Source organism: Apus apus, chromosome Z (assembly GCF_020740795.1).
Source record: "Apus apus isolate bApuApu2 chromosome Z, bApuApu2.pri.cur, whole genome shotgun sequence".
NCBI lineage: Eukaryota > Metazoa > Chordata > Aves > Apodiformes > Apodidae > Apus > Apus apus.
Genome location: NC_067312.1, coordinates 53365931 through 53381075, shown reverse-complemented (window position 1 = coordinate 53381075; position 15145 = coordinate 53365931). Strand labels below are relative to the sequence as shown.

General features: G+C 45.3%; 1 protein-coding gene across 1 annotated transcript in view; it reads left to right on the top strand.

Annotated features, from left to right (window-relative positions):
• TRABD2A (TraB domain containing 2A) overlaps positions 1–15145 on the top strand; it is an 86240-nt gene that overhangs the window by 52922 nt on the left and 18173 nt on the right. The window contains exons 3-4 of the mRNA XM_051643464.1: positions 3103–3249; positions 5398–5572. Coding sequence (XP_051499424.1) covers positions 3103–3249; positions 5398–5572 — 322 coding nt within the window. The remainder of the gene's footprint in view (positions 1–3102; positions 3250–5397; positions 5573–15145) is intronic.

The following is a 15145-nucleotide window of genomic DNA, read 5'->3' as shown; positions in this document are numbered from 1 at the left end:
GAGGGGCCCATGAAAGCTGGCTGATACTTAAGGATCACCTTCTCCAGGCCCAAGAGCATTGCGTCCCAACTAAGAGGAAAGTCAGGTAGAAACTCCAGGAGGCTGTGTAGAGGGCTTTTCAGCGAGCAATGGACATGTGAGCAATCCAGCCTTTACTGAAAACACCTGGGCCCCCGAGCAACGATGTTTCCAAGGATGCCAACTGAGAAAGTGAGCAGCAAAGTAAACAACTTCCGAATGTGCCAAAGCACAAAGTGGGGGGCAGAGAATCATGACTGTGCATTCCCGTGCTATAAGGCTAGGAACCAATCACTGTTTAGGTCGTGGCGGGGTTTATGACAATTGCCCAATGACAAGAGTGGCTGGGGCGTGTGTACATAGCAAGGGGCTATATAAGAAAGGTTGGCACGTAAAATAAACAGCATTCACCTGATCATATTGATCCCTGTGTGTCTGTCCATAACGATCTCCTGCAAGGCTGGTGTGGATGGGCAGGCAGCTCCTAGAAAAGCTCAAACTGAAGGAAGCTTACAGAGGGTGGAAGCGAGGGCAGGTATCCTGGGAGGATTACAGAGAGGTTGTCCAAGCAGCCAGGGATCAGGTTAGGAAAGCCAAATCCCTGCTAGAATTTAACCTCACCAGAGATGTTAAGATCAGTAAGAAAAGCTTCTATAGGTGTGTTGGGGAGAAAAGAACATCCAAGGAGAGTGTAGACCCTCTCCTGAAGGAAATGGGCAAGGTAGCAACACAGGATGTGGAGAAGGCTGAGGTTCTCAATAACTTCTTTGCTTCAGGCTTCTCTGGCAAGTGCTCCAGCCTCAACACAAAGGCCACAAAAGGTGAAAGCAGGGACTGGGAGAGTGAATTACCCCCCACTGTAGGAGTAGAGCAGGTTCATGACCATCTAAAGAACCTGGAGGTGCATAAATCTATGAGACCTGATGGGATTCACCCACAGGTCCTGAGGGATTGCTAAGCCTCTGTCCATTATATTTGAGAGGTCACAGAGGTCTGGTGAGGTTCCTGCTGATTGGGAAAATGGGAACATAGCCCCTGTTGTTAAAAAGGGGAAAAAGGAAGACCCAGGGAACTACAAGCCAGTCAGTCTCACCTCTGTGCCTGGCAAGGTCATGGAGCAGATCCTCCTGGAAAGTCTGCTAAGGCACATGGAAAATAAAGAGGTGATTGGTGACAGCCAACACGGCTTCACTGAGGGCAAGTCATGCCTGACCAGTCTGGCGGCCTTCTACAACAAGGCTACAGAGATGGTGGATGGTGGCAGAGCAACTGGCATATCTACCTGGATTTGTGCAAAGCATTTGACACTGTCCCACATGACATCCTGGTCTCCAAACTGGTAAGGCATGGATTTGATAGATGGACCACTCGGTGGATAAGAAATTGGCTAAATGGCTGCACCCAGAGAGTTGTGGTCAATGGCTCAATGTCCAAATGGAGGCAGGTGACAAGTGGTGTCCCTCAGGGGTCAGTGCTGGGACCAGTGCTGTTTAACATCTTTGTTGGAGACATGGACAGTGGGATTGAGTGTATCCTCAGCAGGTTTGCTGATGATATCAAGCTGTGTGGTGTGGTTGACACCGTAGAGGGAAGGGACCATCCAGAGGGACCTTGACAGGCTGGAGAGGTGGGTCAGTGTCACCTCATGAAGTTCAACAAGGCCAAGTGCAGGGTCCTGCACCTGAGTCAGCACAACCCCAGGCACAAATACAGGCTGGGGGGAGAACGTCTAGAGAGCAGTCCTGAGGAGAAGGACTTGGGGTAGTAGTAGATGAGAAGCTCGACATGAGCTGCCAGTGTGAGCTGGAGCCCAGAGAGCCAATTGTGTCCTGTGCTGCATCAAAAGAAGTGTGGCCAGCAGGGCCAGGGAGGGGATTCTGTCCCTCTACTCTGCTCTGGTGAGACCCCACCTGGAGTGCTGTGTACAGTTCTGGTGCCCTCAGCACAAGAAAGATACAGACCTGTTGGAGAGGGCCCAGAGAAGGGCCACGAAGATGATCAAAGGGCTGGAGCACCTCTGCTATGAAGACAAGCTCAGAGAGTTGGGGCTGTTCAGCCTAGAGAAGAGAAGGCTCCAGGGAGACCTTATAGCACCTTCCAGTACTTGAAAGGGGCTACAGGAAAGCTGGGAGGGACTTTTCATCAGAGAAGATAGTGACAGGACAAGGGGTAATGGTTTTAAACGGAGAGAGGGGAGATTTAGCTTAGATATTAGGAAGAAATTCTTCACTATAAGGATGGTGAGGAACTGGAATGGGTTGCTCAGGGAGGTTGTTGATGCCTCATCCCTGGAGGTTTTTCAGGCCACGTTGGATGAGGTTTTGTGCAGCCTGGTCTAGTGGTGGGGTTCCCTGCTCATGGCAGGGGGGTTGGTACTTGATGATCTTTAAAGTGCCTTCCAAACTTTATGATTCTATGATTGGAGTGTTTATGTTCCCAGATGAATGCCAAGGAAGAGGGTGGGCAGGCAGCAGCAGCCCACCCTGTTTCCAGAGGCTGTCAGAGAGTGCGGGGCCCCTGCCCGCGGGCTGTGCCTGTGGAGAAGGTGGCCACCTGTGTCCCCTGGCAGCCACTGTCCTACCCCAGCCTGCTCCAAAGATCCACTCTTGCCTGAAATAAACAGGGTGTGTGGGAGAAGGGGACGCAAAGCAGGAAATGACACAGATGAGAAAGAAAATGTGAACAGGGCAAAACCTTGCTTAATTTAGGTAGGGAGCTGGGGAGCTGTGGGATAGGAGCATGTCAGGCCCTAGGGCTCCATGGTGGTTAGGCAAGCTGTCGTGTAGGGAAAAAGTATTGCCCCTATTTCAGTCTGCCCCTTTTTATCTTCTGTATTAATCTTTTAATGGGCAAAACCTCCTGGAGATGCGTGTGGTGAGTCAGTTCCCTATGAGCAGGCCTACGGGACCTGAAGTGTGAGAATCTGTGCACCTGGAGTGGGTTGGCGATGTGTGGACTGGCGCGCTTGGAGTGGGAGCAGCTTCAGAGAGCCCTCTGAGGTTGCCTGTATATCTGTGACTTTCTCAAGGGGCAGGACGAGAACTCACCAGGAACTCTCTTTTCCTCCCTCTCCTTCTCTCTCAGGTGGTCTTTGCTTTGAATCAGACTCTCTTGCAGCAGGAGAGCCTCCGAGCAGGCAGTTTCCAGATCCCCTATACGACAGAAGACCTTATCAAGCATTACAACTGTGGGGACCTCAGCTCCATCATCTTCAGTCACGACACTTCTCAAGTGAGTCTTGCCACCTCAGCCCTTGTGCTACACACATGTCCCCAGAGCACTGACCTGTCTCACTCATGCTCGTGTCTCCTCAGGCAGGCCCTTTGCTGCTGAGGTCCAAGGACTCATTGCTGGGTGTCTAGCACATCCACTTTCCTGCACCTCCTGTCTGTCCCAGGAGTCTGCACCACCTCATCTCTGACTTGCTGCATGCTAGCAGCAAAGGCACACCTGGCTTTCTGCTTTGGGCAAGTGCTGTGTTTGGTTTAGTGTAAAACCTCTGAGTTAATACTTTATTTTTTTAAAGATCCTGTGGAATGATGCTAGCTTAGGTACGAGCAAACTTAGCACCAGCAGAGACCAGCAGCAGGTTCTTTTGAGTAAATAGTAACAGAGAAATGCACTTATGACTTGGACATTTGTGTAAAGCTAGGCAAGTTGCAAGCTTTTTACTGTCCCCTTTTAGTATGATCCTGAGGAATGGAGTGAAACAAAGAAAAGATAGATTTAGACTGAATGTTAAGGAAAATAAAACCTTCTGAGGCCTCACAGACTTTGTTTATGGAGATGGTTTCCTAAGCAGCACAGTGGAATGCAATGCTCTGATCTTTGAACCATGAGAAAATGCCCATCAGGGACCAATTTGGCCTGTTGGGGCTGTTAGATTAGCTAACCTCAGATTAAGACATCAGGGCTCTCTACTCTTGTCTGTGAGAACAATTCATGCACATCAATGAAAATGAAGGCTCTAGCCTTATAGTTATGAGCAAGAGGTTGTTGGTACCTGAGCTTTCCCTGCTGAACAAGCATTTTCCTATGGCCTTTTGATATGTATGGTGGAGTGCTGCAGAGCTGGAAATACTCTCATACCTAACCCTTGCTTCTCCAGCACTGAGCTTTCCACATACGTTGTTACCTTCCTATCCTGCACTCTTTTCAGCTTGCAAGTGCAGACAACCTGGTTGTTAACTTGGCTCTTACACAGTGCGTTTCATTAATAAATTTCAAAGGGCCTCTCAGAGGAGGCTAGCACTGTAAGAGTGTACAGATGTTGTACCGCTATTCTGCTGAGGTGTTACAGACTGCAGACAGCTGGCATTGCCTTGAGGTTGCTGGAGAGAACAGCTCTTGCTGGGACATGCATGTCTCTGAGGGAGCAAGTGCCCTTCAGTTATTTGAGGGACTCCACCCCAGGGCATTCTCCTTCACAGTGGAGCTAAGTAGTAATAGCCTGCAATACTACCAGCTTAAGTTTTTTAAGCAGAACTTCTCTATAAAGTGTATTTGACCCCATGCTTTCCTAATAGGTGACACACTACGGGCTAAGAACCCTTTGGAAACAGTCGGTAATAGTCTCTGAATGACCCCAGAGCTGCAGCCTGCAAGGGGAGGCACCTGGCTTAGTGGCTCTCCTTACCAGAAACAACTGCTTGCAAGCCTGTTCCTTAGCAGTTACTGTAGCTGCAATGCCCAAAGCTACTTTTTAAGAAGCCAGGATGGCTGCAACTGTAGACCCACATTTCTCTCCACTAGCAAGAGCTCAGAGTAGTGTGCAGCCATAGCTGTCCTGGGGGCCCCATGGGAGAAAGCCAGTATTTTAAAAGATACCTTGAGGACAGTGGAACTGGAAGTGGTAATACTTTCTTTCATGACAAAATCTGTCCCTCCTTCTTTTGGAAAGTTTGGGGATGTTTTTGTTAACTATTTCATATTGTGCAGTTATTCTCTGAAAGCCTGAGGGGTCTGACACTGTCAAATTCTTTTAGAAGAGTGTAATTATCATTATAGTTATGCCATACCTATGACAATTTGAGGGAGACATGTCACTAAAGATAGCCAGGAGCAAATATTTACTTTCTTCAGCTGACCAGTCAGGATTTGAGATATACAGTGTTGCAAACTGAGAGTATTTCTTGAATTTGCATCATAAAAAATTCAGCTGTCTGGCTTGAGAAATTATATGTTGAGAGAAATGAAGCACTATGCATTACTAGAAGTTTGCTGAGTAATTTTTTAGCTTTCTTTTGGTTTTGTCTTATGGATGTGTCTTGAGGGACAAGGTGATTACCACATTTGGTGATGGAGCGAAATTCCCTTAGATGATGGCTGCCTGTGAAATAAATGCCACTTTCATGAAGATGTCTTCTTTTTCTATCTTAGGTCCCAAATTTCATTAATGCTACACTTCCAGCCCATGAACGTGTTACTGCCCAAGAGATAGACAGATACTTCCGCCAGGAGCTCATCTACAAGCGAAATGAGCGGATGGGCAGGAGGGTGAAGGACCTGCTTGAAGAGTACCCAGACAAGAGTTTCTTCTTTGCATTTGGAGCTGGTATGTGGCTGAGGTGCACTTCAACATTCTTCCCACATAACTTAGAAGATTTTTACAAATACCTGACTCAATTTAAAGAAGGTCTGTACTTTTACCAGGGTGGACACAGAACACAGCTTTGTCCTGATAGTTGTACCCTAGTAGGAAAACTTTGTATCTGTAGGAGAATGGGTTTGTTCAACATGCAAAGAGCTTACAGTATATGCATTGACTGCAATTTTTATTAGTTACACACTTACTTGTTATATGCATAGCCAAAGATACTGAGCCAGCTACAGTGCAAACACAAAAGGGATAGCTCTTACATGTTTATGCTTTGGCCAGCCAAGGCAAAAGAACAGGAGTAATAGAGAGCTGAAATGAAAGGTAGTGAGTCACATCAGTGCTTGAATAAGCCTTTCAAGAACACATCCAAAAGAATAACATGCTGAATTTTGTGAATCTAAGTGGCTCGATAAATGCAAGGGGAGAGGTAAGGCACAATTTCACCTTTCTCTTCCTTCTCATTACCTCTTTCACTGCACTTCTACAGCTACAAGGAGATTTTTTCTGTTGCTGTTTTGCAGCAGAGCATTGGGCCCAGAAAAACCTATTCCATTTTCTGCCTCTTAGCAGCCAGCAGGAATCCATGAGCTTAAGCAGCAGCACATACAATTCAGTGAGGTTAACACCCACACTTCTGATTTGGGCTGGGTGGAGAGTAAAGAAGATTGGTTTGTCATGACTCCTATCCTTTTTTCTACCTCCAGGGAAGGCAAGAAGTGAGGATTGCTTTTTGAAAAGGCAGGTGCTAATTCCCAGACAAGTATCACATCCACTCCACCGTGAACCATATGGGCCTTGGGAGAGAGGGAAAACTTAAACTGAATCCATGTGATATTTTCCTGTCTCAGTGGCTACTGATTTAATGAGGATGGAAGATCTAGACAAGGCAAAGCAAATATTTGCAGAAACACTCTAAAAAGCACTGGTATTTGCAGTCTGCGGGAATAACCTCACTTGCAAGCTGGACTTGAGGTTACAAATTTACCGTAACAAGGATCCTGTTTGGGAGGGCAGGGAGGTAGTGAAAGGTGACTGATAATGTCTGTTCAGGCGTGCATGAAGGTTGTAAGATGCTATCTTCCTGCCAACGACTACTTTTCTATTTTTTTATAGGTTGGACTAGATGATCTTTCGAGGTCCCTTCCAACCCCTAGGATTCTGTGATTCTGTGATTCCTGGAGTATCACCTCTCTGTGTAACTCCCTGTCACGAAGAACAGTGAAGCAGGCTTGGGTTATGTAAATTTTTGGTCACATGTGTCTGTAGGCTAAGACCAGGGCTTTGCTGTACTCCACAGCTGATGCTGTGCTGATCAGACTTGTGCCTGAGGGACTGATGTTCCTGACCAGTGTGTGTGTGTCAGCCTGGAGTGTAGTTGCAGGTAGCTAGCCTTCTCTCAAGAGCTAGTCATAGATATTGGGGCTCCAGTAACTGGAACACAACTAAGCAGTGAGCAGCCCATACAGACAGATGGATGTAGATACAAATGTCACTCTCAGTCTGCCCTTGATCTCCAAAGACCAGAAGTGCTCTCCTTATGCTTTCCACCATACTTTTATCATCATTTATACCCAAACAAAGTCATGGTCTGTGGATGGCTGCAACTCCATGCAATGCTACAGGCTTGGGGAAGAGTGTCTGGAAAACTGCCTGGCAGAAAAGGACCTGGGGGTTTTAGTAGGCAACTGGCTGAATATAAGCCAGCAGTGTGCCAAGGTGGCCAAGAAGGCCAACAGCATCCTGACTTATATCAGGAATAGTGTGACCAGCAGGACTAGGGAAGTGACTGTCCCCCTGTACTCAATGCTAGTGAAGGTGCACCTCAAGCACTGTGTTCAGTTCTGGGCCCTGCACTGCTGGACAGATATTGAGGTGCTGAAGCAAGTCCAGAGAAGGGCAACAAAGCTGGTGAAGGGTCTAGGAAACAGTTCTTATGAGAAGCTTCTGAGGAAGCTGGGGTTGCTTAGTGCAGAGAAAAGGAGGTTGAGGGGAGACCTTATCACTTTCTACAGCTACCTGAAAGGTTGTACTAAGGTGAGTGTTTGTCTCTTCTCCCAAGTAACAAGGAGTAGTAGTCCAGGTTGTATGGGGCTTTGAGCAACGTGGTCTAGTGGATGATGTGCCTGTCCATGGCAAGGGGATTGGAACTAGAAGATCCTAGAAGTTCCTTCCAACCCAAACCATTCAGTGATTCCATGAACAAGAGGAAATGGCCTCAAGTTGTAGCAGTGGAGATTTAGATAGGATATTAAGAAAAATTTCTTTACTGAGAGGGTTGTCAGGTACTGGAACAGGCTGCCCAAGGAAGTGGCCAAGTCAGCATCCCTGGAGGTATTTAAAAGACCTGCAGATGTGGTGCTTAAGGACGGGGTTTAGTGATGGATTTGGCAGCATGCAGCAGTTGGACTTGACCTTAAAGGTCTTTTCCAACCAAAACCAATTCTATTATTACAAATACCTGCTCTTGTTATTTAAGCTATTCTTTGTATTTTTATCTTAAATGGGGGGAAATCAGAAAAGATTTATTATTTTATATTCAAAGTAGATCAATTTGCCTTAGTGATATGTAATACATTGTGCAAAAAAAAAGCTGAAATCTCTTCTCCATGTCTATAGATGTTGATTTCTTACACAGAATGACCTGGTAATTTAGACTTGCTAGATTTGATCATTAGACCCAGCATATTTTGGTTTTACTACATTTTAACAAATCTGACAACACCCCATATAGCCTGTTGAAAATGTTTCACAGTCAGAGGTCATTTTTGGAACTATTTTTGTTCAGAAGTAATTCAAGCTTGCACAAAAGTGGAGAGGAAAAAAACCAGAAGATTTTGCCAAAACTATATAAAAAGCTTTGTGTCTTGCCAAAGTGCAAACGTTTCAAGACAAAATAAGTCTGTTTCAGGCAATTAAAGCAAGATGTGGGAAGAGAGAGATGGTAATGCCAGTAGCATTCCACTGAGTTAAGATTTTATCTTGATTATGGACAGGCCTTTTCGGACAGGCACTGGAGTTACAAGCCAGACCTACTTTCTGCTGCCAGTGGAAGAACTTGTGAAGCAAAGCCAGCTATTATCTTTCCTAAGCAGTCTTCCTTCTATTTGCATTTTTAATTTCTCTGAACTGTAAATGGAATGTTCAGGATCTCAATAGAAATGATGACACATGATTCCATAGATAGCCAGCTAGACAACACTGTAGGTTTCTGGTTTGTCAAAGAGGTACACATTGACGTAGAGAGGGCTGCATTATCCTAGTATGCTGTGGAGAGTTTTACCACTTGTATGGGCATTATAAGGGTGCTGCCTACTGGCTAAAGCTCAATAGAATCACAGAATAGTTGAGGCTGATGGGCACTTCCGGAGATGGTCTAGTCCATCCTCCTTCTCAGAGCAGGATCATATAGAGCAGTTTGCTTAGAACTGAGTCTGGTCAGGTTCTGAGTATCTGCAAGGATGGAGACTCCAGAACCTCTCTGGGCAACCTATTGCAGTGTTTAACCACTCTGACAGTAAAGAAGCTCTTTCTTATGTTTAAGTAGGATTTCCTGTATGTCAATTTGTGTTCATTACCTCTTGTCCTTCTGTGGGGCACCAATGAGAAAAGTTCTGCTCCATCTATTTTACAACCTCCTAACAGATAGTTATACTACACTTTTGCCTCCCAAGCCTTCTCTTCTCTAGGCTGAAGAGCCCCATCTCTCTCAGCCTTTTCTTGCATGACAGATGCTCTAATTGTTCTTAATCTTTTTGGCCCTTTTCTGGGCTCTCTACAGTATGCCCATATCTCTTCTGAACTGGAGAGCCCATAGCTAGACACTGGACCCAGGGCTGAGGAGCAGGGAAGGATCACCTCCATCCATCTGCTGGCAACACACCTCCTAACACAGCCCAGGAGGCTGTTGGCCTTCTTTGCAACAAGGGCATGTTGCTGGTTGAAGGTCAGCTTGATGTCCACCAGGATGCCACATCCGTTTCTGCCAAGCTGCTGTTCAGCCAGTTGGTGACCAGCCTTTCATGGTGTCTGGAGCTATTCCTGCCCAGGTGCAGGACTTCACTTGCTGAACTTCATGAGCCAGGATTACCTCATCACAAATCCATACTGACCAGTTTCAATAATCTGCTTATCCCTAACACAGGCTTGCAGGACAATTTCCTCCATCAGCTTTACCAGGAACAGTGGTGAGGCTGACCAGTTTGTAGTTCCCCAGATCCTTCTTCTTGCCCTTCTTGAAGACAGGAGTGATAACTTCCTTTCTTCCAGTCCTCAGGGACCTTCCCCAGTTGCCACAACCTTTTGAAGATAATCAAGAATGGCCTCACAGTGACAATGGCAAGCTACCTCAGTTCCTGTGGGTGTGTCCTATCCCAACTTGTATGTGTCTTGTCTGTTAGAATGTCCCTTAACCTGATCCTTTTGCACCCAGAGAGAACCATCTTTCACTGGAGTTTCCCTCTAGTCATAGGAACCTGAGATTCCCGAAGGCTGGTTTTACCATTAAAAAGGTGACAGTAGCACTGAGTATATTGGTCTTCTCCGTGTTCTTTGTCACCAGGTCTCCTGCTTCCTTCAGCACTGGGCTGACATTTATCTAGTCTACATTTTACTGCCAAAGTATCAGTAGAAGCATTCCTTGTTTCCCTTGATGTTTCCCACCAGATTCAACTCTACATGGGCTTTCCTTCTGCTTGGCTGCTTTTATTCCAGGCTGAGCATGGCTTGTTTGCTTTAGCTTACTTTTGGTTTCTGTTGAAGCTAAAGAATAAGAATTGGAGGGGGGGGGAAGTGAGTTTTTGGGTTGTTTGGTTTTTGGTGTTGTTGGTTTGGTTTGGTTTTGTATTGTGTTTTGTTGAGGCATACTCAGTGGCATGAGATCCTGAATTTATGATGAAAGGCTAGGCTTCAGGTGAAGCCAGACTTTCTAGGAGCTAAGTATAAATTCCCTCCAGTTTCCCCTGCGTCTTTGAACAGCTGAGATACTCCAGAAGTGCCAGCTCATGAATAAGAACAGAGGGATCTAAGATGCCTTCTGTCCCTGTGGGTGAAATGACTGGCTGATGTAACAACTTCGGAAGTTGGTCCTCTTCATCTTGTAAACACTGGCAAATTCCTTTTGCTCTTATAGGTCTTTAATCTTTCTTCCTCCTGAAAAAAAAAAAAGTAATAATACATTATATATATATATATATGCATCATTCTAAGGCTTTGAAGTATAGTGGATCACAGAATCATCCCAGCTGGAAAAGACCTTAAAGATCATAGAGCCCAACCATAACCTAATCTACCTAATCTTTCAGTGCTTAAATCATGTCCCTAAGCACTAAATCTATATTTCTTTTTAAACACTTCCAGGGATAGTGACCCCACCACCTCCCTGGACAGCCTGTTCCAGTGTCCAACCACTCTTTTGATAAATAAATTCTTTTTAATATCCAGTCTAAACCTCCCCTGGTGCAACTTCAGGCTGTTTCCTCTCATCCTGTCATTATTCACTTGGGATGAGAGGCCAACTCCCACCTCCCTACAACCTCCTTTCAGGTAGTTGTAGAGGGCAATGAAGTCTCCTCTCAGCCTCCTCTTCTTCAGACTAAACAATCCCAGTTCCCTCAGCCTCTCCTCATAGGGCTTCTTCTCCAGACCTTTCATCAGTTTGGTAGCTCTTCTCTGGACACACTTCAGGACCTCAATGTCCTTCTTGTAGTAAGGGGCCCAGAACTGCACACAGTACTTGAGGTGTGGTCTCACCAGTGCTGAGTACAGGGGCATGATCACCTCTCTACTTCTGCTGGCCACACTATTCCTGATGCAGGCCAGGATGCTGATGGCTTTCTTGGCCACCTGGGCACACTGCTGGCTCATGTTAAGTTGGCTGTCCACCAGCACCCCCAGGTGCTTCTCCACCATGGAGCTTCACAACCACTCATCCCCAAGCCTGTAGCTTTGCATGGGATTGTTGTGACCAAAGTGCAGGAGCCAGCCCTTGGCTTTGTTGAACTTCATACAGTTGGCCTCGACCCATCGATCCAGTCTGTCCAGGTCCCTCTTCAGAGCCTTCCTACCTTCAAGCAAATTGGCACTTCCTCCCAGCTTAGTGTCACCTGCAAACTTACTTAGAAAGCACTCAATGTTGTTAAGCCACCATTATTAACTCTAAGAAAAGAAGGATGATGGTGAAAACTTCTTCAGCTACCATTTCTCCTAAGTACTAAAGGAAATAATGAATGTGTTTATTTAGCATTTCTCAGACTGTAAGGATTCAAATCTCCAGGGACTGGCTGGATTTTTCCCAGTTTTTACCCTCCCCTTTGCCCCAAGACCTCCCAGAAAGAAGAGTTGCCATGATCAGACTGTTATCCAAATCAGACAGATATCCAAATTAGCAATTTTCAGCTAAGAGCTCCAGATCCTAGTTGTCTTCCTCCCAGCAGCTGAGTTAACTGGTAATAGCTAAACTAAAATTAACTCTTGGATGGTTGACGTATAATCTAGCAACACAGAAGGATTTGCACATCATTGTGGAAGCATAATTGACCCTGTCTGAGCTGGAGATGAGTGTGTAACCTATTGTCTTAACCTCCTTAGCAAAAGTGTTTGCTTACCACCACCTATGGGTAGCCCAGAGTCTGCCACAGTCCACCAAATGGCTTCCTATAACTTCTCTAGGTTTTGAGGCAGCCCTTGGAATATGGCAGGTTGGTTGGCTGTGTGTTAGCCTCAGATGCCAAGGGCATCGGATCCTCATGTAATTTTTATGCCTTTTTGCTTGCCCCTTACTTCATTTGAAAAAAAAACACAAACACACACACACAAAAACAAACAACAACAACAACAAAAACCCAAACCAAAACAAAACCCCAAACAACAGATTTCCAGGGGAAAGTAGAATGGTGTTGAGTCTCTTTCCTGAGCAATGTGTTGGGTGACTTTGTTTCCCTGTGAAGTTGTTTGCTGATACTTCTTGAAATATGCTGTTCTGTCTGGCATTTTTGGGTGGGAAATTATGCAAGAGGAACAGGATTGATTGTCTCTGGATAAGAAAAGATTGGAGAAAGAGCCTGTCAACAGTGTTTGTGAAAATAATTGACAGTGCTAGTCCAGGATGTCTCTGTCCATCTTGTGTAGGTGTTTATACCTGTAAAACAAAACCAAACAAGAACATGCCATGGGAATATGAAAGTTGCCCAGGTAAATGTAGTATCAATTTGGCCTTGAAATTCAGCAGGAATTGAGAATGCAGCATGGAATCTTTCAGTCTGCCATGGGCATATTTGGGACTGGAGATGTGGGTGTGCACAGGGAACATACCTTATCTATGCCTTAGATAAAAGATTTGAAATGTGCAATGAGGAAGTTCATGAAAAATCCACAAGAAGCTGAGTCCTGGAAGAGGACGAATATGGGGGTGGGGGATGGGAACAGGATGGTAATATAATGATCAAACAGATTAAATGAATCTTGTGGGGCCACCTCAGTTCTTCCTAGGCATGGAGGGCTTGCTGATTGACTGCTTGCTTCTGTCTCTGGAATGTAGCATCATTTTAGCCTCTCTGGGTGGGAAGAAAAGCTGAGTCCCTGAAGGTGTGCCTGTACCTCTGTAATCTGAGAATGCCAGATGCAACGCAGCAGCTTTGAGACTGTTTTCCTTAGTAGCCTCTTTGAGCCTGCAGAATGCTAATGACAGGGTTTATCAGAACAACAAACCCTGAAGGGGACAGATAATGTTATGTGGAGGCAGGAGCCACATCCAAAGCCCCAGGGTTCACATGAAGGGCATTCCTCCTGACATCTCTGACACATGAAATGCGGAAAGCTTTGCATTTCTGCATTAGAGGCAGAAACATCTGTTCCAACATTATAGTGCAACTGTCAAAACCAGCCAGGTCAAACAACCATGTGCTGCTTCTGCTCAGGTACTGACAGTCTAGTGACTATCAGCCTCATATATGTGCTGGGGTTTGCCCATTGCTGCTGGGTACTGCTGGGTAGCGACAGTAGGAAAACTTCCATCTTGTATGCTGTAAGCTAGTGATATTTCAGGTTCTTAATACCTTTTCCTGGAAAGGAAGCAGTGGTGTGGAATGGGAGCAGGTCCAGAGGCAGAGGTGGCTGTGAGCACTGTGGCTCAGACATACCACTGGTATTTCCTTACCTTACTATTAGCATAATGCTGGCTGCTAGCACAGTCACCTACGTGAGGGTCTCCTTGCCTAATGAGCCTAGAGCTTCAACAGTGGAAAACTCTTGGTAAATGCCAGTGCGTATGGAGCCCCAGTGGCTCAGGCTGCCTGAACAGAAGCTGTTTCTTTTAACTAATTTTTTAGAAAATAAGCGCATGACAAATTCTGTATGATAACTTTGCTATAAGATTTGGCCTTATAATCAGGGGAAGACTTTTTTCTAACTTCAGTTTGTGTAGTTATCAGGAGATTTGACTTTGCACAAAGTTGAAAATAGGAATCGCCAGAATGAAAGAATACTCAGGTCATACATTTAAGAGACCTAGTTTTTGACAGAATCTGGCAGGTTGGCATCTTGCTGCCTTTCAGAGGAAAAATGCCTTCATTTTAGCTCATGCAAGTTGTAACTTCATATGGTTCTTTCCATGGTGTTAGGCAATTTTTCCCACATTGTGCAAAGCCTTCACCATCTTTGAGTAGCTTTTCATGTTTACATGGTTCTGTAACAAACAAAGGTCAAATCAATCCTAGTAATTTCATTAGGAAAGCCCATCACTTACAAAGAAATTGAAGGTTATTTTTTGTTTCCTCCTGAGTGAATGCAGGCACTTTCTTTAAGTCTCTTCACATCTATTGAAAATATTTTCTTGGCCCTAAAGGATACCACTGTTCCACAGTCCTGGCTACCAGATTTTCCCTTTTGGTTTGAGAGTGATGAAGTATGATCTAGTAAGATTTTACAAGCCAAAAGAGATTAGAAGGAAATTGTGATTTTTGAAGGCAAACTCTTGTCCTGGCCTCCACAGAGTAAAACCTCTAGTTTCACTAATTTCTGCTCCTTTCAGGGAATAGCAGACGATGGAGTGGGATGAAGAAAACTCCGCTGTAAAAGTTCTTTCCTGTGGGAGCACTGTGTGTGAGGTTACCACAAAAGTACTTTCTGTGTCTCTGTTCTTAGTCATTGTGTCCTAAGATCTGTGTCTTCCCGAAACTCATTTTAACTTCGTCAGGTACCTGATGTCAGCAAGGATCACTTTTTCCATGTCATGGGCTGTTGAATGCTAAAATGATCTGGATCTGTAAGAGGAGTAGGATATCTGTTCTGCAGTTTGGCTTTCCATCCAGTCAAATTATTTAAGATGGTACTGTGTGTTCTCTGGGTCATTGGCTGGATCTGCCACATGCTGAACTTTCAGCTCTTCTCTTGGGCAGTGCATGTCTCTGCTTTCAAGGCCATCAGGAGTTATTCTTCGCTTGTGTTTGCATCCTTTGAGGGATCACTGGCAGTTTTGAACCCTTTTCCATTAATTTATTGGCTCACTGACTGCTACTGGAGGATGATTTGATT